This window comes from Lepisosteus oculatus, chromosome 4 (genome assembly GCF_040954835.1).
Source record: "Lepisosteus oculatus isolate fLepOcu1 chromosome 4, fLepOcu1.hap2, whole genome shotgun sequence".
NCBI lineage: Eukaryota > Metazoa > Chordata > Actinopteri > Semionotiformes > Lepisosteidae > Lepisosteus > Lepisosteus oculatus.
The window spans coordinates 59,161,736-59,184,877 of record NC_090699.1 but is presented as its reverse complement, the minus strand read 5'-3'; the positions used below and the strand labels follow the sequence as shown (position 1 = coordinate 59,184,877).

The 23,142-nt window shown below is 36.1% G+C and overlaps 1 protein-coding gene across 10 annotated transcripts in view; it reads right to left on the bottom strand.

Annotated features, from left to right (window-relative positions):
* The window catches only part of grip2b (glutamate receptor interacting protein 2b), a 290,064-nt gene that overhangs the window by 38,140 nt on the left and 228,782 nt on the right, over window positions 1–23,142 (bottom strand). For all 10 annotated transcript variants that reach the window (XM_069189432.1, XM_015348131.2, XM_069189428.1 and 7 more), the window contains 8 exons: window positions 20,055–20,135; window positions 14,131–14,266; window positions 11,093–11,238; window positions 7,993–8,079; window positions 6,104–6,179; window positions 4,934–5,079; window positions 3,065–3,212; window positions 1,491–1,660 (listed from right to left, as the gene is read on the bottom strand). In XM_069189432.1, the coding sequence (XP_069045533.1) occupies window positions 1,491–1,660; window positions 3,065–3,212; window positions 4,934–5,079; window positions 6,104–6,179; window positions 7,993–8,079; window positions 11,093–11,238; window positions 14,131–14,266; window positions 20,055–20,135 (990 nt within the window). The remainder of the gene's footprint in view (window positions 1–1,490; window positions 1,661–3,064; window positions 3,213–4,933; window positions 5,080–6,103; window positions 6,180–7,992; window positions 8,080–11,092; window positions 11,239–14,130; window positions 14,267–20,054; window positions 20,136–23,142) is intronic.

Below are 23,142 nucleotides of genomic sequence, written 5' to 3'. Positions count from 1 at the left end.
CCTGCACAGAATAAAGTGATATGAACCTATGAAATGTATACTATTTTGAACGGGAAACACAAACGTGGCCTACAAAACTAAAACTAACTTCAGCCAGAACTTTGATTCAGCCAGAAGAAGTTTACAATATTAGAAATATGTACTCCTTTCACCACTGCCACACATACAGTGCACGGCCTGTACTGGTGGATTTACAAGACAATGTGATAAAGAAAAACTAAACTAAAACCAAAAAGCTAGGCTGTTAACGCAATATTACAAAGCACCTGTATCTCTTCACAGCAGTGTTTCTTTTACACCCATTTTATTTTTTCTTGTCATGCTGCCCAGAATGCGCTTCTCCAGGTCTCAATTACAGTAAGTCTCACATAGGAATTTGAAAAATAATACCCTGCAGAGTCAACAGGCAAGTGTTGAAATCAGCTTATATTTCCTTATTTAACAACGACTACTGTCTGAGTTGTAATGTACCGCATATTCAAAACCCCATAAAAAATGACAGCACTACATATGTTCAACACTGGGACAGAAGTGTTTCTGTGGGTAAAAAGCAAAAATACAACTTTCAAATGAATCTTGCAGACATAAATTTATTTTTAATCAATAGAAATCTGATTGTGTGCCATTTCACTGACATTCCAGTAACATTATTCTGCATTTAATTAATCTAATTTATGACTGGATTGAAAATTGAGTCCAAAATATGTAAATGTAACCCATACTTACCTACGCAATACTAGTATCTTGATATAAGACTATTTTGAAAAATACCCTGGAACTCCTTGACCCAAAATATATAATGGTTAATCTGATTTATGAATCATACACTCTGAAGAGAAGCTTGTCTGTTTGCATCAATGAATTTCTCAGAATTTTTAAAACTCCTGAAAGCTATATTCTCTACCCAATGTGCACTGAAGACTTGCCTATACAGCTATGTATGCATCATCTACATTTACTTTAGATATTTTAAGATATCCAACTATACAGCATCTGTATACTGTATATAAAAGATTTTTGTTTTTACACAAACTTAACAAATATCAGGAAGGTTACATTTTGAAGAGCTTAACATATCTGAGGGACCCACTGCAACCTCCACAAAAGTGCATCACCTACTGTATGTGATGTGCAGTAGGAAAATTAGCAAGGAATAAAGCCAGGATACCAGGGTTACATCCCTACTCTTACCAATAGTAGAATGGGATCTTGAAGAAATAGCCAGGTCCTCAGTTTAATATATTATCCAAACCTAAAACGGTAAAGTGTCCCAGTCACGCTACTGGAGTATAAGTTTGTAAATTATACTTTACAATCCAAATATTTCCTTGAGGTTTTCCCAGTACTGACGAAGCCCAACCTTGCTTAGTTTCCGAGATCAGATGAGATCCGGAAATGAGATGGTAATGCGGCTGTCAAGTAGTGTAAGCCTGGCTTAGTGAAAACAAGGAAAGGAAGCAATACCGTCTATCGAAAACTCTCCTACTCACCAGTGTCCTGTGGCTTGATTGGCAGTCGGCTATGATGTGCAGGGAGGATCTCCAGCTTGACGTTCTCCGTGGTGCTGGCTAACAACTGTGTGGCTTCCAAAAGTGAGCAGTGCTCTGTACTCGTACCATCTATCGAGAGGATGTGATCTCCAACGTGCAGAGCCCCACACCTGAGGGAAAACCCCAATACAGTCCTGGCTAAAACTCTGCAATTAATACCTGCCACACCTAGTGCAGAACTGATACAAATGCAATGTCAAAATTATACAACTGAATTCCAAGTGCAAATGTAGTGACAGGCCAGGTTGGGTGTAATTAAATTTCTCCTAACTCTTTTGTTCTTTCTTGTACAGTACATACAGTATTTTACTTCAAATACTTTATTAGTAACATCACTAATATTTAAATATATGTAATGTTTTTTATCCATTCTCCTTTAATATAGGTGCATGTTGAAAACCACAATAAAATGCTAGTTTTCCTAATCAGTGTTAGGAGTCTGGTATATAATTCACACATACTGGCAAAACAGGTAGATGGGAAGCTAACTAAGTTCCTTTCTCTCTCTCTCTCCTAGTACCATTGGTCGAATACAGTACATACTGTACACAATTTAATCTCCAAAATTGTACTTCAACAGGTCTTGAAACATTAATGGAAGATATGTTTTGTTAATATAATATATACTGTACCTAGAATATTAATTCCCAAATACATCACTCTTTTATTTTTAAAACCAAGCTGTTTTTTCCCCACATAGTGCAAGTTTCTAATCAGCACCTCTTCTGCCTTCGGCACCAATCATTTACACGTGGAAAAGGTGAGAGCTCCATCATTTAATCTAATTACTGAGAATTCAACTTGCTAAATGGAAGAGGATCATAATACTAAAATTAATTAAATAAATGTGAAGGAGTTAAGATGGAGACAGTAAAATATTATTTTATTATTTGAAGAATTAAGTTTAAATCCTAGAATGATTATTTTTGTTGTTCACTCATTTCTTGCTTTTTGCCATGTTATGAATATTGGCTCTCTTCTTTTGGCCAAGATTTTCAAAATAATTTTGACATACTGTAATAAAGCCATGTGAAATGAAAATGTGAAAAACTGAAGATGAACCAATTAAGAAACAGGTCAGCCAAAAAAAGACAAGACGCTACAGACCTTGAGGATTCATTTCGACACCACTGGTTCAATTTATTAAAACCATCTATGCCCTTCCAGAAAGAAATCTTCAAGGTTTTGTTCATTAACTTAATCAGCTTCATACTGCTCCTGAGTGTTTTTACAATCAGGTACAATTTGGCAAAGTAGAAGCTAGGAGATACAAGTTAGTGGTGCTTGGTGCACCTTATGGAAAGCAGAAGAGCCAAATTTGCAAAACATCTTCTTGAGTAACTAGTTACATATACAGTAAATAGAACAGACGTCTCTTCACATGCATGGTGGCCAAGCCCATGAAGCACGGATATAAAAAGAGAATTAATAAGTCAAAGTGCTATCATGAGAGCTCACAACCAGGTACTGTAATTTGGGGATGTAGTGTAGGAGCTGCTCTTTGCCGGTCTTACCGGTCTACCACACTTGCTGGTTTGATCTTGTCAATGACGATCACTTGCTTGTTCCTGTGTGTTGTAGTGCTTAAGGTGATTCCAAGTGCTGCTCCTGGAGACTTGGCAATCTCAACCAACAAAGGACCTGAAGCGTTTGTCACAGAATCTATCGAACACAAACAACAACCCCCAAAAACAATAGCATTTGAACATCTTTTTTAAGGAATTGCCCTCTGTGTACAGCAGGGATTTCCATTCTTCTCCTGCTATACAGTAAATGCTAATGGGATCTACCTGTATATATTTTCTTTTGCTGAGTAGGTAATGTCAACATATTTACGTTGGTGTTTTTTAAGGAAAATGATTATTTTCACCAACTAGTATTATTGGAACAGTTGAATAACAACAAGGGTACATTCATTGGTTACTAATATGAATATTAGTGATTTATGGTACAGTATGTATAGGAATTATGGAATGAAGACTTTCTCTGGTCTGCATGCCTGTTGTAAATATCTCACCATGTACCTTAAAAAAGATTCTTCTTCCAACATTGCACAAAGGACCTACAAATATGTCTGCAATGCTGATATAGTTGGAGAAAATGAGTATACAGCATGTTAATTACCGACAAATTTATTCCCATGAAATGCCACAGTGGCAAATTATTTAACATAATAGGATGTGCTGCAGGTTGTAAGACTTTCACTGAATTCTGCTGCTCTTCCTGTTGACTTCAAAGCAATTGGGCGGGAGGCAGCACAGTGCATAAAATATTTGAGATCCTCAGAAATAAATTAGAAAAACATTTAGGCAGCCATGAAGTACAGTACCTTACTGTCTCATGACCTGGCATGCTGCTTAATTACACTGCCACAAACTGTACATCTAGTGTTACATTAAGGATCAGAGTTCATTCATTGGAGCGCTTGTTGTGAAAAGTCTTTCAAATTCAGCACAATTCATTTAGAGGAAAAGGGCAGTAGCCTACAGCTCAGCCAGAATGAAAACAAACAGTGATTAAAATCAGGTCAGGGAAACTAATTGATGCTGGCAAGGCGAGATACACTTGATTCTTGACTTTTCAAAATGGCAGAGCAATTTAAGGTCATAGCAACTAAAAAGCAAAAAAAGTGATAGCACACCACCATTTGATTTTTTTTCAGCGCTGAATAGATATTAATTTACAATCACATTGATTATTTTATTTCTTCTATTCAAAGAGACATATTCTGCATTTTTTCCACAAACTACAACAGCAGAAGCATGCAGTTATTGGAAAGATCCATATAAATATCACACCACAGATTTGTGTTTTAGGACCACTGAATCCCAGCTTTCGCAAGAGAAGTCAACAAAAGGAAATGGTCACTAATAGAGAAATTAATCAAATCCACAACAGCATGGGCCTTTTAAATATTAATTAAAACCCCGCAGCTTCAAATAATACTTAGGGCTTTACATTTTGACATTAACACATATTCTACACCGTATAAAAACTTCACATTCCACAGAAAAAAAATCAATTAAAAAAATAGAAAAGCATGGTCTCAGGGACAAAATAAAATAAAAACCAATCTGGTTTATCAAAGTTTCTAAAATATTTTTGCATGTAATTACTGTATATGGCTGAAATGATATAACAGACATATAAATGGAATATGGACTTTGAAACAAATTTGATATATTTTAAACAGTCAGTGTCAGTGAACATGTTTTTCCTGTCAGAATTATCTTTGCATGTGTTTACATATTTTATTAAAGCTACCACTACTTATTACCACTTGCTGCCAAAAAACGCATTTTAAATTCAACACTATACTCTTACTTACTGTAGTTTTAGGATTCAACAAAAAAATAGGAGAAAACTGCACAATCTCTTCTTACCGACAATGGAGACATCGTACTCAATTTGGAAGAGGGCCTCCTGGCCACACTGCTGGAGCACATTTAGGGCATCAGCATGAGACACGTTGTGGAGTGGAACTCCATCGACGCTCAGGAGACGATCACCAGCTTTTAGCGTGCCCTCCCTGTGGAGATCAAGAAACAACTCTATCCCAGCTGCAAGGCCTGTCCTTGATTCCTCTGCTCTACAAGAATCACACAACACTAACCTCTTTTTAATATCTGTCTCACTTTAAAAATGTGGAGGACAAACATTACCAGGAACTGGTTGCAACACACTGTTTAACCAGAAATGCATGCACTACAGAATGAATGTTTCCATCCCAGTTTAAAGAAATTGGGATAAAAACATGATGTACTTGTAATGCTACAGATTTATATGTTACATAAACGGCAAAAGAAAAGAATTCTTTAAAATTGACTAAAGCTACATAAAACAGTACTTCATATGGCATTTGCTTGAAAGAATTTGTTACTTGACTCTGTCCTTTAAATGAAAGTTTAAATCCAAATTTATCTGATGGGTTGCAGTATAATCCATGCCAGCCTAAGTAATCTGTGTGTGAGGTTTCAGTGGTTTAGACTGGACTACTTAAAGAGAGTGGTAAAGACTAGCACGAAGGCCTCATGCAGAACATTCTCAGCTGTTACTGCAGTAATCCATTGTCACCCTCAACCGTTCTGCATTTGAGACAGAAGGAGATCATTCTTTCCATTATGTTCAAGCTGTCAGATATCAATAATTTAAATTAAAAGGATTTGTTACAGTGCAAGATTAGGCCTCAATATGTGACTGGAAATGCCAAAGAAGTGTCTTGTAGAATGTAATGACACAATTGTAAGTAAGGGTAGTCTTTTTTTCTACTTTTACTGACTTACTTTCTCCGCTTATTCTCATGTGGAAAAATAGGGCTACAGTATATTCTGGGCCAGTGTTTTGCAAAATGACACATACTGTTTTTTATACAGTATGCTAGTTAATAAAACTATTGAAACTGGCAAGATTCCTTTTTTTTATGCAGACCAACGCATTCTTGAGATCCGTGGTGGTTAAGACACTACGTTTCTCAGTTATGTTTACTTGACATTTTTTTTTGCTGAGGGAATCTGAAGAGGTGTCCACTCACATACACACACACGCCATGCTACCTGTCTGCTGGTCCTCCGGGCCTGACATAGGTGACCACCAGGGGCCGGGACTTATGCCAGTCTTCATGAGACCCACCTGCAAGTGCAGAACACATCACTTTGTATCAGTTTCAGGCTCAGTCTTTATGAGGGCAAAGCACTGGTGCTGTACTCTCGAACTAACCTGAAGCTGATGTCAGATATTTTAAGTCTTTCTATTCCGCATGCTGCCTTAACACCATTCAACAACTCCTGTGCTCAGAGACTGTATTGTGGCTAAATTAACTCAGGCCTTTCATGCTATTCATAATATATAAATCACTATCTGAGTCATAGCTAGATGACCTGTAAGGCAGCTCATGTTTTTTAAATAATACTGTAGTGCTTAACTTTTTCTTAAGGTGCTCACACACTGTGACTGTCTTGCATGATAAGGTTAATAATATTTTTAACATTTCTTCTTGGGAGGTCTTGTCTATGATTGTTATTTTTTTTCAATAAAGGTCTTTTGTATTTGCATGCACATTTGTTTGTCAGATGTTTTTTAAATTAATTTAAGATAGTCATTCTTGTGTGTTGTAGCACACATTATTTATAACTGGCAAGTTATCTTTGTGAATCTAATTGGAGCTCATTATTTGTTTCACTTATGTATAGAATATGAAACATTGATCTTTTTCCATCCAAGCGGTAGCTAGCTGATCTATTTATCATCCGAAGGGATTGTTATCAATGCAGATGGCCTCGTTTATCACACAAGGTCTTAGGTAGACACTTATGCAGAAAACCCATATTTGTACCAGAATCTAAAAAATATTGGGAGAAAACTTGAAGACTGAAATACATTTTGTGCATACGTATCTTTATATGAAAGGGCCCTGAATAAATTCTGTGATTTCTGTTTGGGTCAACATGTTCAACACTGTATCATTTGGTTTAAATTCAGTCAAACATAAGGGATCAATAAGGGGCACAAGGGACTTTGCTGACCATCTTGTTTGTGTAAAAACACCTTTTCATCATTCACTTTGGTTACTGAATGAGGATAAATGTCTTCCCTTTTCATAGTTTAATATAATAACATATGTCAGACCATTTTAAAAATAGCTATACGTTTCTACTGGGATTCCACAGATTTCCGGGAATATACTCAATGCTTTAATTATAGCAGTTTGTGGTTCTACCTGGAGTTTCATTTTTCTTCTTATAGTATATTAACTACTAATTAATATCACTAGTCAGATTCTACAAGTAGCAACAAAGAAGTAAATGATGACACAATGTAGAAATCAACAAGCATTAAAATACAAGATCATTAGTTTAACAATTGTTAACTTTAATTTGTTCATTTTTGTTCATTTTCATTTTTTGACCACTACTGCAAACTACTGTATACAAATGGTTATTCAAGATATACTGTTTATTATATGCAAAACATATTGTGAACAACTTAATCTAAAGTATTGCTGTGTCAGATATTTATTGTAATCACATTTTCAGATGCACAGAATTGCACGTGGAAGAAATAATACATAGATTTCAGAAGAGATTTCATACAGGCAACATGATTTAGAAAACTGGAAAACAACTGAGACGTAAAATAAATATTTAAATACATGGAAGGACTTGATATGATCCAAAACAAATTCAAGAAAATATGCTGCATCCAAAGAAATTCTGAACACATCCAGAGGCCCAGGTCGCAGTCTGAGGTACTAACATACAGTAGCAGCTAAGAAGTAATCTGCACACTGAGAGAAGCCTGCCATTGCAAACAATGTAAAAGTTACATTTTCCAACTGACAAGTCTTTTATGGCATTGTGTCACCCTTCATGGGGGAATTATGGGGTGTAACTGTGGCTGTGTCAACAAGCACTTACTGTAGAAAAGAAAAAGAAATGTACAGTACCTCGCATGACAAACCCAAAGCTGTTGCCTTCCTTGTTCAAGCAGATCTCAATTGTCTTGGGTATAACACCTGAACTACTATCAGGAGCTGGGAATGAGAAGAGTGAGGACAAAATATACAGTAGTATCTAGTAAAACAGTATTTTACTAGTCAGTGTTTTATCTAGTCTAACTCAAGACATCACTTTGGTAAATTGTAAAATGTAATAGCTAGTTGAACAGTTTGCCTTCTTCAGTACATCATATGCGCATTGAAATGTTGTTTCTCTTTGTGCTTGATTACCATCATATTTTTAAAGGACTGTAGCAGAAAAGGTTAAGAACCTATTCAGATAGATTCAATACCATGTCTTAAAGAATGTGACCTTTACACTCTGAGTTCTCTTTCAACAGGACTGAGATTAGGCGATGATCAACAAAGTACACTGTAAACAAAAATTATATTTACCTCGATTCCCAAAATATATCTTAAGAATATGTGTGATGTAAAAAATAAAAAAACTTGTATTGCTCAATAAATACTTTTGTGTTTTATTACCTTTTATAAGGTCTTGTTGTACAATGTGAAACATTACCTCAGATATTTTAAGATGGAGCAAGTGTCACAAACTAATTGACAATGAGACTTTACTTGATGTTTCACTTCAAAGAGACATCTTGTTAACATTATCTCTTTTATTTTTTTAAACAGCACATTTTTTAATCAGTTGTAAAGAAATGCAGATCTTCTTGATCAAGAAAGGGTAGACCTGAGCCTAGTAACAGTATATTACTAACAAATAAGGAGAAGCAGGTGTTACTGTATATACATAACAAGTGTACTATGTGAAGAGCTCAACAAATACAGTAGCTTTAAATTTGAAGTAATGTTTCAATAGCAAATTTCTTACAACAAAATATGTCAAAGTTATTTAATAGAAAACAGACATGAAACTTCAATATTTTGCTATAAGTACTGATCATGAATAAATGCAGATTCTGATATACTACGTATGGATGCATGTGAATAAACACACAAGAGCAAAGTGACAGGATGGCAGGAGAAAAAGAACAAAGACAATCTCACATCGATGACAATCTTGGGGCTGAAACTTTGTAGTTCTTGTTGCTGAGACAAAACAAATCATCTTTCACATTATGTCAGTGTGTAGTTATCTTCTTATTTTGTTACAAAACACTATGGTGTTCACCTCCTTTTGACTGGACAGCAGCAAATGATCTGAATGAATTGCAGATTCCTGGGACTGATGGCAAAGGAATGAGGAAGGGATTTTCCTTAATAGAACAGAATGTGCACTGACTGCTGGTGCATGTGGTTTAAATATAGACCAGGTTGATGTGACTTGGTATTATTTATCTTGCTGGAACTGGGTACGCCTTAGTGTCCACTGAGAAAGTGTCTATAGAGGTTACCTGCTTTACTAATGCTATGACTATGCAGACATGGGTGAGACAATATCCAATATTCAGAGTGTCCACAATCTGGACACTGTGTAGACTGTTCCAGCAGCCATGGCACTATACTGGAGAACCACACAAGCTCCTCCAGGAGGAAACATGAAGGAATGTTCAGCAGCTGAAGGCTCTTCTGCTACAGGAATGCAATAGGATTTTTTAGGACTTCGTGCAATACTGTACTCAGTTAATGAGAGCAAATGCTCAAGGAAAAAACACAGTTCCAAAACTAATATACAATCAGAAAATTGAAGTTGTAATTGCAATTTTTTAAAAACATTTTTATGAATTTAAGCAAATTCAAACCATCCAAATCAAATCATGGCTCATAATTAAAGGTGAATGGAGTTTGTACCTAAGATTAGTTACACAAATAAAGAGAGACATGTACAATTGTACGCTGTCCAACATGTTCTACAGTGATTGTATAAAGATCAGAGCACTGTACAGAGTAGACAGATCTAACTTTGATGTTGCCATTTCATCTGTCAGCTCTACAGTCCTGAGCTATCACTTTGAGAAAGGCCACAGAGCAGGCTGCCAAGTGCAATAAATCCCTGTGAAAGGCCAGGCATGAGGGTGCATGAGGGTGTTTTAAAATACCAGCTAGAGCATAAAGGTTTCATGAGAGAATAATGGCTCTACAGCAGGGGTCGGCAAACTACGGCCCGCGGGCCAAATTCGTCCCACGTAACTTTTCTGAGTGGCCCGTAGCTCACTACTGTTTGAATCTCGAGGGTAACTTTCTGCATCAGATATTGAAAACCTTCTACCAATGGCCTCTACTTGTTAGCTCTGCTGCTCTCTCTCAGCATTTACGGTCAATTGCAGAACAACACCTACTGCACTGTATTACACAATGCATTTTTTAGCCTATCAGACGTCAGCTTTAGCCTAGTTTACATACACCTAAGCTACAACTGATTTTTGCTGTAAATTCAATTGGATTTTTGTTGCCTACTGTGATTGGCTCAGCCAAGCGAATTATGTCTAATGTATGCTATCTTGTTTGAAAGCTCGTCTGAAAGATTTCAAATGGTTCTAAAAGTTATAACTGACAAGAGGCTAACTTTAAGCTATTCCTGCCATGTCGAAAAAAAGAAAGATCGATGCAGAGGGTCGAAAATTCAACGACAAATGGTCAGAAGAGTACTTTTGTGTCCCTTGGAAAGAAAAGGTAATGTACAGTATCTTATCTGGAAACAATTGCCGTGATTAAAGAATACAACATAAAAAGGAATTACGAGACAAAACATCCGGCTAAATTTTCAGAATACACAGGAGATGGATGGAGGGAAAAATTAGAACAGTTGAAAAAGTGGTTTCAGGGGCGGCAAAAACTGATCAAGAGAAAATGTTGTGGCTACCTGAGCTAGTTATCGAGTATCTTAGCTTCACGCAGCAGCTGTCAAACCCTTCACGAATGGGAAGTTTATTCAGCAGTGTATGCAAGAGGTCGCGGAGGAGATGTGCTCGGGGAAACGCGATTTATTCAAGTCAGTGCGTTTATCGGCTAGATAGAGGATTTCACTCAGGTAGCTCAGCAAGGTTAGCAAAATGTTTCAGTGGCCCTTGCTCTAAAAGGTTTGCCGACCCCTGCTCTACAGCATGTTATTTGAAAGCACAGATAGTACTCAACTTCCTACCAGCAGGGGGCAGCTCATATTCCACTTCAAGCACCACTCGTTCGCCCACATTTTTCAGCAGACTGATGATCTCGTCATGCCGAAGCTTAGTCAGGTTGATCCCGTTCACAGACTTGATGTAGTCTCCCACATTCAGCTGGTCACTCCTGGAACCATGGAAACCACATTGACAAACAGAAAGCAGATAAGAACTTTTCTCCAAGTGGCACAGTTTCAGAAAAGGGGAACTAGACTTAGATTAAAGGGAATGGATTGATTAAAAGCCTCTGAAATAGCATTTGTAAAGTGTGGTGGCTCAAGTAATTAAAGTGTTAAAATAAATAAAAGTAATAGTACAGTATCTCCTAAAAGTTGGTTCTTTGAAAAAATGAAAAAAATATAAATGAGGCCTAGTAAATTAAGATGTAAGATAGAAAGAAGTGCTTCTTTAATCAGTTATACTGTGCCTTGGAACACTTGAATCTCATTTGAAATGGTAAACTGGGAATACTGTATTTCAGACAAGAATTTGAACAAGATGTTTCAATATACAAGTGTGTGTACTAGTTTAGACTGAATTAAGGTGAGAAAGTGCATTCAAATATAAATTCCAATGTGTTCCTTCTCACAACCATTACAGTAAAGTTTGGTTTTTACTTTACATTAAAGAAAGGTTTTATATAGTACTGTATGTACATACTGAACAGTATATACAGTGCTCAGATATTTGGTATTTTTCAGAAAGCATGGAATTTAAATATATCTTTTGCAAACATAGTTAGTCCTTTAAAGAAATGCTGTTCATACCATTGTGCTACTTGAGAAGTAGTTTGGTAGCCCAGAAAAAGCAAGAACTGTTAATCTCTAATGTAGAATTCTACAAGGAATCAACATATGCTCATTAAGATGCTAATTACAGAATTGCACAGTGTTTATTCTTATTCTCCTCTAGGGCTCTGGAAGTTGGCAAAGTGAAGTCTGTCGAAAATAGTTTATCAGGCTGACATTAACGCGGCATGCATTTTTCTTTACAATTTGTGTGCATGTCAGGATAAACAGCAGATCCGCTGGTGCAGGCAGTCATTTTCACAGACATCTCTAGTACAGAATGTTAAAGCCATTGTTCACTATTATCATTACAGTGTAGTCAATCTGTAGTATTAGTATTACTGTGGCTGATCATTGGCTCTATAGAAAATGATGGAAAATGTGAAATAATGAGTTTTGCAGGATAACTAAAACCATTTTAACAGGGTAAAACAGACTGCTTTTTTTAATGAACATTTTTTTCCTGAATAGATGAACAACAAACTGGTTATAAATAATTACAATACATGCTCATTTTTGTTTTCCCTAGGCCATAGTTTTCCCTAGGCCATAAACCTCAGCCCCGCATTATGAACATTACGACTTTGTTGGGTCAGTCACATCTTCTAAGCATACAGTATGCCCACCAAGAGAACAGACACAGTGCTTCAGAAACATCCACAAAGCTAACATGAACAATTGCAACACTGGCTGAATAATGCAAGACGATTGCCATGAATCCCCTTAGATCTTTCTGCAAGTATCTCGGACCATGATTGTTGGCGTAACAATGGGAAAAGTGGGAAAAGCAGAAAGAGGGAGGCATGGACCAGAACATCCACAGTATACTCACTCATTCTACCTGGGAACACATGTCTAAACTGCAGCAGAACCTACCTCCAACAGGCCTCATCGGGCATCTTCATGCCCAGAGCTAAGATAATCATCCCTGACTGCAAAGGGAAACTGACACCGAAAGAGATATTTACAAATCCCCTGTGCCGTATAATGTGGTGTTCCTTTTGTTCTACTTCATGCTTGGTGTAGTGCCACATACAGTACATATCACTTGTATATCTAGGCTGCTATTTTTAATACAGCGGGGTGGTCTTTTGTTCTAAGTTGACACTGGGTGAGAGAGTCGGCCTCGCAGTTCTTAACCAGGCAAGGGACTCTTGTAAAGAGTCTTTGTACAGCTTAGGGCCTCATCAAAATGACTCTGTAAGCCTTCGCTTCAGCTTCATCATGCTCACAGCTGCAGGTGGAAATCAGGCTTTGTGTTCTGCTGCTGCACATCAAGCCTGCTCCCCTGAGGTAATGTAAGGCGTTGAAAACCTAAACAAGTGTGGCTTCTCTCTACTGCCACTTGAATGTTTATTTTAAAAAATATTCTTCTGTTCCTTAAAACCTTTACCAAAAAAATGTATGTAAAGATGGAGCTTTCTTATGTTAACAGTGATAAAAGCAAATATCTGAGGAATCTTTTGGAATTGACCTGTAACAGAATCCGATAAAGAACTATTCTTGGTTTTCCCTAAAACCAAAATTACACCAACGTTTTGAAACATTCTTCACAGCACCAAGATTAACAACAACCAAGTAAATACTATTTTAAAACGCAAAGGATTCAAATAGTAATACAAAGATTTTTGTCATATTAAATATCTTTAGTAATTTCCCAAGATCCACAAATTGTTCAATATGAATAAACTGTATTCCAAAAAATAACAGTATTCTGGAGCATAATTTTAAAATATCTCACATAATATTTAAAATCGCATATTTTGTTCAAAATTGCCCTCAAGAGTGCATGTTTGAAAAATTATCCAATCATATTAACCTGGTGATATTTAGATTTCAAAGTTAATATTTAAATACTAAATATTACAGTATGAAGTCTTTAAATTCAGGCTTATCTTCTGTTTTCACGCCTTACAGAGCTTATAGGAACTGTGGCTAAAACATGCATATCTGTCTATACAAGGTATATATTATTATAATAAGTTAGGCTGATGTTAAATCAGGATGGAATATTTATTAATCACAACGTACACTTATCAGCGAGTACAGAAAATCGTTGCTCTGTTGTTTTGCTCCATAATTTTTTTAGACAGCACAGGATAGCATGCAAAGAAGTCTGTCCAATTGCTTTTTTATGTATTTCAAAGAAAAGAACTGGTCATCAACAGGCAGATCGCAGGAATCACACAATACAGAAGTTACACTCAGTCAGTGCATCCTTGAGATCTCACCTTGCAGCCAGCCCGCCGGGTCTCAGATTCGACACTCTTGGCTTTCCATCTTTATCTGTCCCCCCAGAGATAGTCAGCCCCAGAGTGCTGCCTTCCTTCTTTATCAGCTCCACAATTGTGACTCCCCGAAACTCTTCTGCCAAAACACAAACAGACAAAGCAGGAAGGTCAGCATCAGGCTCGATCAATGAGCCTTGGCGCTTAGAGGCAAATATTTATAAACCAAGAAGCTTGAGTTCCTTAGTAGGAGCCAGAAGTATGCAGCAGCCCAAGCTTACTGTATACAGTAATACCATGTTCAATAAGGAATTGTGCGCCTGAAACCAATTACAATACAAATGTTGGGAACTTCCCCCAAAAAGACACACATATTTGTTCCAGTACTATGATTAGTTGACAGCTGTTACATTTAGTTTGACCCCACAATAAGGGGAGGTAATGGTTCAGGAGAATTACTAAAAGCATGTTCAGACACAGCTGACCTATTGTAAGGTCAAGTCACACAGAGAGACTGCTGATCCGTAACCGGATTCTGTAATGAGCAAAACAATCAAAATGAGAAAAAGGAATGAACTCGTTTAGTAAAGCAAAACCTGACAATTACAAAAAACAATAAACTACTGTATATCGTAGACCATGAGTCAACACAAATCCAGTATTTGAAAGCCTGTTGTCTACTTATTGAAAGCCCTATTTGTATGGTTAAGGAACATTTACAAAATCGGTGACTGCATCAAAATTGGTTGAAATACAAAATCATTTAAAAAAAGAAGAACACATTGTAAATATAATCACATCAGTCCATCTGTTAAGGTAAAGTATGGTTGAACCAGTGATAGCTAGATAGACGCGAGATCGATCATTGTCAGCATGGGGAACATCCAAGGCAAGACAAGTAAAGCATTAAAAGATGGGTTCCATTTTCCTTCCATTTTCCACAAAGAGATATGAAGAGTAAAATTACTGAGAAACAGTTCAGTTTCACTCTTTCAAATCAGATTTTACTGAAATGCCGGGAGTTCATGAGACATATTCTTGTAAAAATCTATCACAAATTGACTTATTTTTCTAAGGTGTATGTGCAAGAAGAAACAATTCAGAGTTTTAGTCTTTTCCTGACTGAAAACAGTTTCTAATTACCAGGTTCTGTATTTTGCATGCTTCCTCCATGTAGCCATTTTACCGTAAGGCTGTAAACAGATGTTAAGCTGTTAAGGTAAAACAAAATACCACAGTGCTATTGTGACACAAGATTTAACAAGATTTCTGGTTTCTACTTTGTGTTCCTATTAAAATTCTCTTCTTGAAAATTCCATCTGGTGATCACCATGTTTAAAGGATAAAAAGCTAAATGTAGTGGAAAATTAGTTAGATGCACAGCATTGAATTTGATTAACAGGATCACTGACAAGCAATTAACTGGTTAAGAAATTATGTGGACACATTATTTCTGAGCATGACTATCACCAATGAAACTCATTATTGCTACTGAACACAGCACTGAATTTTGATTTTAGAAACTTCTGGAGTTCAAATAAAAAAAAAAAACTATGTGAATCTAATAAAAGTGTAAATGCTGAAAGACTGATAAATGCTCCAAAAAGTACATGTACACGTACATGTTTAGAATTAAATTCCTCTCCATATTATTGCATACCTATTCCCACTGCAAGAGAAAGGGAAAGGAATTCTGTAGCTAAAAGTTGACTCATATAACAACATGCTATTTTTAGATGTGTGGAGCTCATAGGGAGACATTGGTTTGTGAGGTCAAACAGAGCTACAATTTAAATACTGAAAAGACAAAACTGCCTCAGGCCAATGCTGTTCAACCCAACACTACAAAAGGAGAAACAAAAAAAATGAAATTAAAACGGGAACAGTACTTGAACACATACTGTACACTGCATTTCTGGCTGAAGAATTTATTGCAATAATTTACAGTATATATTTGATAAATATATCATGTTATTTTGTACATCAGTCATGCTCATATTAAAAAAATATCATGTAAATGCCATATAAATTCCAGTGTTAAGACTGCATAACAGATCTTTAGAAATGGACAGTGTCTAATTAGTATGTTGCATTCCTTCCCGAAATGAGTACAGACACTATCCCTCTCTGTGACCAAATCATATGCCCAAATAAGCTATCATGACTTTTGAGAGATTCACTTCCTAGCTGGGTCATAACTGGTTCATCAGACAGGTTTAAGCTTTGTTAAAAGAGATGAGGTCAGGATCTTTAGAAGCATAACTGAAGTGAAATTAATTTGGTCTGTATGAATGCTGGTCCTATGAGGCAAATTATATAGTATGAACCAAGCTTAATACTGAACACATCTTTGGAAAGTGGAGAGACAAAACAAAGAAAATATACTGTCCAGTATTTCACTGCACAGTCCCTGTAAGGAGAGTTTTAAAATACAAAGAATAAAATGACTTTTTCTCTGTCACTTGCCTCACTTCACTAAGGTTTTCATCAGTACAGTACATCAGCATTTATGCAAAAAGAAAAGAAAGAAAACACAATGTTTGAACAAGTTGTGTTTTCTTTCTTTCTTTCTTTTCAGCATGGAATAAACCTATTACTTGTTCCTTTGCAGCCTACGCATGCTGACGCAACTACCCACCTGAACTACTTTATGCAACATTGTTGGGCAGAATACAGATGTACCTAATAAATCTATATACAATAGAAACTATTCAGTACTATTGTAATACTATACAATGATATAACTTACAGTATATCAGTTTTCTCCTGTTAGAGATGTGACCTGCTAAATACTTCTTTACATGATAATGGCTTGTTGAATACATTATTTTTTATGGGACTCGAGCTCTGAACATGTCTGAAGCAAAATCCTTTCCAGTGGAAAAGGCAATTAGGACATACATAAAATAATGAACAGTACCAAAAGGCAGGTGATAATAACATTTACTGTTTCTAGTAGTGACTAATTAAATGCTTCAAGTGGAATCCCTGATAGGGAAAAGCTTTCAAAACTATTAAAACCCGAAAGCAATACCATAAAACTAATGATTCAAGACCGTTTAAAAGGTTCAGATTTGTATCTTTGGGAAGACTCACATTTTGGTTTTTGCATGCTGAGTTTATGTTCTTAACCCATTACTCACCAGAGAAAAGTGAATTTAAGGTTTAACAGCTGAGGGCAAAGCAAGTTTAAACGGATGAGTTAAATTTCCAGCTGTTATATTTGTGCTTAGTCACATGGCAATTATATTCTGACATGAGCATCTAAAAATATCTTCTTTCTACATTTTAATGTTCTCTTCCATTTACTTTGTATAAATACTTCTAATTAATTTCTCTATTAAATGCTTTATTCCTGAAGCTAAAAGGTTTTATAATATTGTGTCTAAACTGCACATGCAACAATGTTGGCATTTTCGGCTTCATTTCTATTGCCTTTAAAAATATAATGCTCACTTGATGACTGTATAATAATACATGCTGTACATATATATAAGAACATAATAATATACATTAAAAATAAACATTATTTCATTATTTTAAAGGTAAAACCATAAAATGCAGGTTTCTGGAACACAGGTTACAGTACAGTATGTCAACCGTGTTAAACAGCCTCATTCATGTACAGTACATCAATTCAATTCTATGAACCATACTCATAAACCTCTCATCACCCCAGCGAGTTTACACTGCTCTTGTTTGCGTTTTTTGAGAAACCTTAGAGAACTCTTTCAGCATAATTCCAGTTTCTTTATTAGCCTGTTTGAACATTTCTCACAAGCAGTGGCAACACTGTTACTGTAAAAAGCACTAAATGAGTGCACCCAGATCTGCACTAAAGTCCTTTCAATTTACATATCAAAAGAATTTACAAGTGATTTTCAAGCAAAACAGATGCAGTACACGCACAGTTACACTGCCTTTTTTGCTCTCACAACATTTAAGTAGTAGTACTTTACAGCTTGATCCTCATTTGCAAATGTTAAAACATTTTTCTGTGAGAAATATGCTAGCACTTTCTTTTGTGATAAATTGTACAGCCACAAAAGAAACATCCTAGGAATGTGTGAGCAAATATTAAAATAACATTTTAAATAAAATTTCAATAAACAATTTTCTGTTCTTAAAACATCCAAATCCACTATTTTCAGAATCTGGTGTCTGTTAGTGTGTTTGTTGCTTGTGGAACAGAATTATGTGTATTAAAAACATTGGCATTTTGGGTGTAATGGTGGGTGTAATATCTTAGTTGTTTTCAAAATGTATCAATATTTAAAAAATACATATTGGACTCTCAGGTGGTGCTTTTTTTATTAGGATCCAAGCATCATCATATGAACAAACACATTTTCAACAGCATTTGTTGACTTTTTCATTCTTTTACTGCTACTGTACATTGTAGCAGATGTAAACTCATATTATTCAATTGCCATTTGTTACCTTAAAGGTATACTACTTATAACTGCATTCTTTTTTAACACGAGTTATTAGTTATATATATTGTATGCATCTATATACAGATGCAGCCATTCAAAATGCACAGTACAACCCTGTACCGCGCGCAATTACCCACAGTCCACCACGGTATACCGTGGCACGTAATTTGGCTGGCCAAAATGACCAACAGGGGCACTCATGGTGCATTGGTTGTTAGTGAAACGATTTAATCATTTAATCTCTTTACTGTGCATGTTTTAATCCGCTTAGTATTGAATATTTATATGGAATTCTACAACTAAAGGGAAATTTTAGTAGCTGAGCATAAAAAGATGAGGAGCATAACGCATCTGAAGGTCATAAACAATATTAATTTAGGAACATAAACATATTATGTAAACTGGTATTGGTAATTTAAATAAAAAATACACACCAGTATTCCACTTTCTTCCTAAACATTTTAAGCATCAAAGTCTTTCATTTGGTTACATACTCTCTCTAAATATCCTTGCAACTCCAAAACTGTTTCTGGTGTATGAAACCATATGCAACACGAAGAGAACCCCAGAAAATCTTAATTCTTACTTGTATCCTGTATCAGTACTTAAGCCTATTTTATGAATATTCTCAATAAACCATATGCAGGTAATTATGACCTACCTGGATCATAGTTAACAAAAAGGTTTCCAGTTTATTTACAGCAACCGGACACAAAGCAAAGTATGCTAAAAGAGAAGCTTAAAGGATTTTACATGGTACAGTACATGATGGCAATGAATTGAGCACAAAAAAAAGCTAACTCACAAGAGAAATACAGGTAATACAAATTAATTACTCCTGATTAACAAAACAAACAGCCACATTCAAAAGATGTGGACATAGACCACACAAATATATTTTTGCTCCTCCAAAAATGAAAAGGCATACAGTATATGCAGTGTAATGTAGTTCACACACAGTTATAAAATAATTATATTAAGATTGCCTTTGCAGATTTAAGGATTTTATGGTTTATAGTTGCATGGTAGTAGTATCTTTCAAGTAAAAAAGACAAATACTTGAGGAGACAGTAAATGAACATTCAGATGCTGCATAACCAATCCAAGAGCAACTGGCAAAGACTATGAACTTCAACACAAGGCTTCATGTTATATCAAATGCTATCTGGCACACCCAAGAGAAATTCAAGTTACACACACTACTACAATTGAACTGTACACTAATTCAATGCAGATGACACTTGAATTCACTTCAGGGATAGTACATAGAATGAGGGAACCTATCAAGTAAAAGCCTGCAGGTACAATAAATATATGCAACGAGCTACATAAGTGGCAAAATGCACATGATACCACAGCCATGAATCTACAGTTTCAGGTCACAATATTGCCCTGTTCCTCATACTTCCCAAGCTGTCTAAGTGCAATGCTGTAAAGCAGATCCCAGCTGGAGAAAGAGACTAACCAGAGAGAAATAATATCTTATTGTACCTGGGATACTCTGTCTTCTGGAAGCCAGGGAATTGTCTGTCCCTGCAGGGTCCTTGTTCCCCTTTGAGTAAGGGCCATCATCTGCAAATCGGAAGGAAAGATTAGAATTACACGCCCATGGAGCAGGGGCGTGCAACAGGCGCAGGTATTCAAGGGAAAAACCTTCACCTGGTGGCACTGGCCCTGTTTTAGTGGACTTCCTGCCTGAGCCAAAGGAAAATACAAAAAAATGAAAAAAAAATCAAATCAGTTATTATTTGGGAAGTAGAAATTGTTAAGCATTGTGTATCACCAAGGTCCTGACAGTGACAGATGTAATTCCTAGCTGATATTAAGGGTCTGCCAGAAGCTTTGGTCATGTGGATTCCAAATTTAAAAACGAAATCTAAAATACAGTAAATGTTCTTTTGCCCCTTCCATATTCTAACCATATCTATGAAACTGATTTGCTCAGAAAATGGTTTTGATTAAGCCTAGCTTTGTTTTTAACTTGTATATACTGTGCAGTATGAGTTAGGATCACGACTGCTCGTCAACATCTATTCTAAAGTACTTGGCCTTCAATTTCAATATTTCTGATCTAATTGCCGCTGGGTTACAGCAAGACGCAGTATCTTGCGGTCCTTGGTTTCATTAACTGCACAGATGTGCAAAGAAAGTGCAGTATAAGCAAAATCTCCCTTTTACACCATATTCTGGGAACATCAGAGTTTGAATCAGAGCTAAAATCAGATGATCTACTCATACACAGTGTAAAAATTCTAATATTCCAAAAATGCTCAAATTGCTGTGTGGGGGGGAACTGCTGATTTACTGTACAAAATGTTTCAGGTCAGGCGTTGGAAACATAATTGTTATTACACAAGTGGTCAGATAATGGTTTTTTTTTGTTAACTTTTTCATTAATTTTTTGTTTTCATGGCAAGAATTACTGACTATATTTCTCCTTCCTAACTGAAACTCCTACGATTTGAACAGATGTTCAAACGGAATGAATTCCTTCTTGGTAAAGTTTGCAATGGAAGTGTGAAAAAAGTTATTCACACTTTGGCTCTTTTTAGCACGCTGACAAAGACGATAATGCATGCATGAAGCCATGTGTAAGGTGGCAGACATGAGTGAAAAAAAAAAGTTTGGTTCTAAAACAGAACATTTTTAAAGGGAAGTAAGCAACAGCCCCTTTATTTCCTACATTTTGTATGTGGAAAAGAAAATGCTTTATGCCAGAACAGTTTATTCTACTTCCAAAATCCAGGAAAATTCTGTTTCCAGAATTAATACTAAAGATTCTACATACATGGCTTTACAGTATACAGTATGTATCATTGGCATTCAACTCAACATTTTCACAGAACAGAAAAGTGCCCTGAGGCTGTTTATCTGTTTATGATATAAGGGAGAAAAAATATTTGTGTTTTGTTTCACAGTATTTCTACAATATTCATGCAAGAAATGTGTGGAGCCTAACATCTCCGATAAGTTTCATGGCATATCTGGAATCAAATTTTACTAATTTCATTCATTGTGGTTATGTGGAAACTCCCCTGTATCTTTCCTGAAATGCTTCCATACCTTCTGAGACCCCTGCTGATGACTTTACTAGCATTCCTGCCACAGCACCCTCTGTGAAGATTGCTAAGGTTTAAAGCAGCTGAGGTCCATTTTCACAAGTGCCATTGAAAAAGATGTTCAGATTTTGCCAAGAGCTGAGAGTGCATGAAGACAACGCTGTCTTCTGAAACTTCCGAAAGTCATGCCTTGCCATGCCAGCAGTGTAACCAGTTTCTGGCAGTGGGGTGACAAGCATGACATCACAGCCTATAAACAGCATTTGTCACTGAGTCTTAGTAGCGTCTGAGTGCGCTGTTTGAATGTCTGCTCCCACCTGCTCTGCAACTGCCAAGGGTCTTCACTTTGAGGGGTCCATTAAATTTAAATCCAAATCCATCTAACACACTGCTTTCTCACAACACGTGTCATTATCAAAACCAACACACCACACTGAATTAGAATGAGGGTTTCAAAAGAAAATGGCTTGGGCTTTTTGCAGATTTAGAAAAGTGCATTAGGAAAACTACCAATCAACATTCACAAAATACAGACGTCCTTACATATCATCTCAGGCACAGAGAAATCTTGGATTAACTAGAAACAATAGTTTCAATTATATTTCAATTTAACAAAAACTAAAGTTTACATAAAGTTAACTACACTTTTAACAACTAACAACACTTGGAGCATCAAAGTTGAAAATTACAGTTACAATGTTAAATTAAATGAGATCCATTTAAGAGAGCTCATTACAAAAACTGGTCTAAAAAGGCTTAAAATAGAATTTCGTGAAGGAGAGAAAGCTATGATAAATTGCAGGTGAAGCAGTAGAAAACACAGCACCAGAAAGCAGCAGAAAATTCATGGGCATCTTTCATTTGCAGATCCATGAAAGGTATTACTGACACAGCGTAATGGACAGATTACCACATTCCCAGACCTGAAGGCAACTTGAGCATGTCAGCATTTGCTGTGATGGGATTTTGTCTTGCACTGCCTTAATCCCATTGGTGGGGGGCTTAAGTCTTTCCTTCACCTATCAAAGGAAGGGATTTAATCATGACTCTACCTACTGTAACTGCGAAAGAACGGAGTCATCTTTTTCCTCTCGTCCATCTTTAAATTATCAAAGGCTTGCTTTTCATACAGAGCAGGAAGCATATGACACAAAACAGCTGCCAGCTTTCAATCATTTCAAAAGCTAAAAAAAACAAGGCCTGTCTATAATCTTGTGGAATCCATGTGAAGACTTTCACCAGGAGCTTAGAGTACTTATGGTCCATTTACATACTCACATAAACACTTTGTACACTGATTTCTCATACAGTACTTAAATTGTTTTAAAAAAAACTCAAAAACACATACTGATCGCATTTTTCAAAACACGTCCAGTCCCAGCAAAGAAAAAAAAAACAATCAATGATGATTATTTCAATGTTTTTCACAATATTAATTATGACAATATCCTAGGGAATTAAAATATTATCTTTAGACAAAGTACTGAGAAATTTAGGGAGATTACCATGTTTATTGCAGA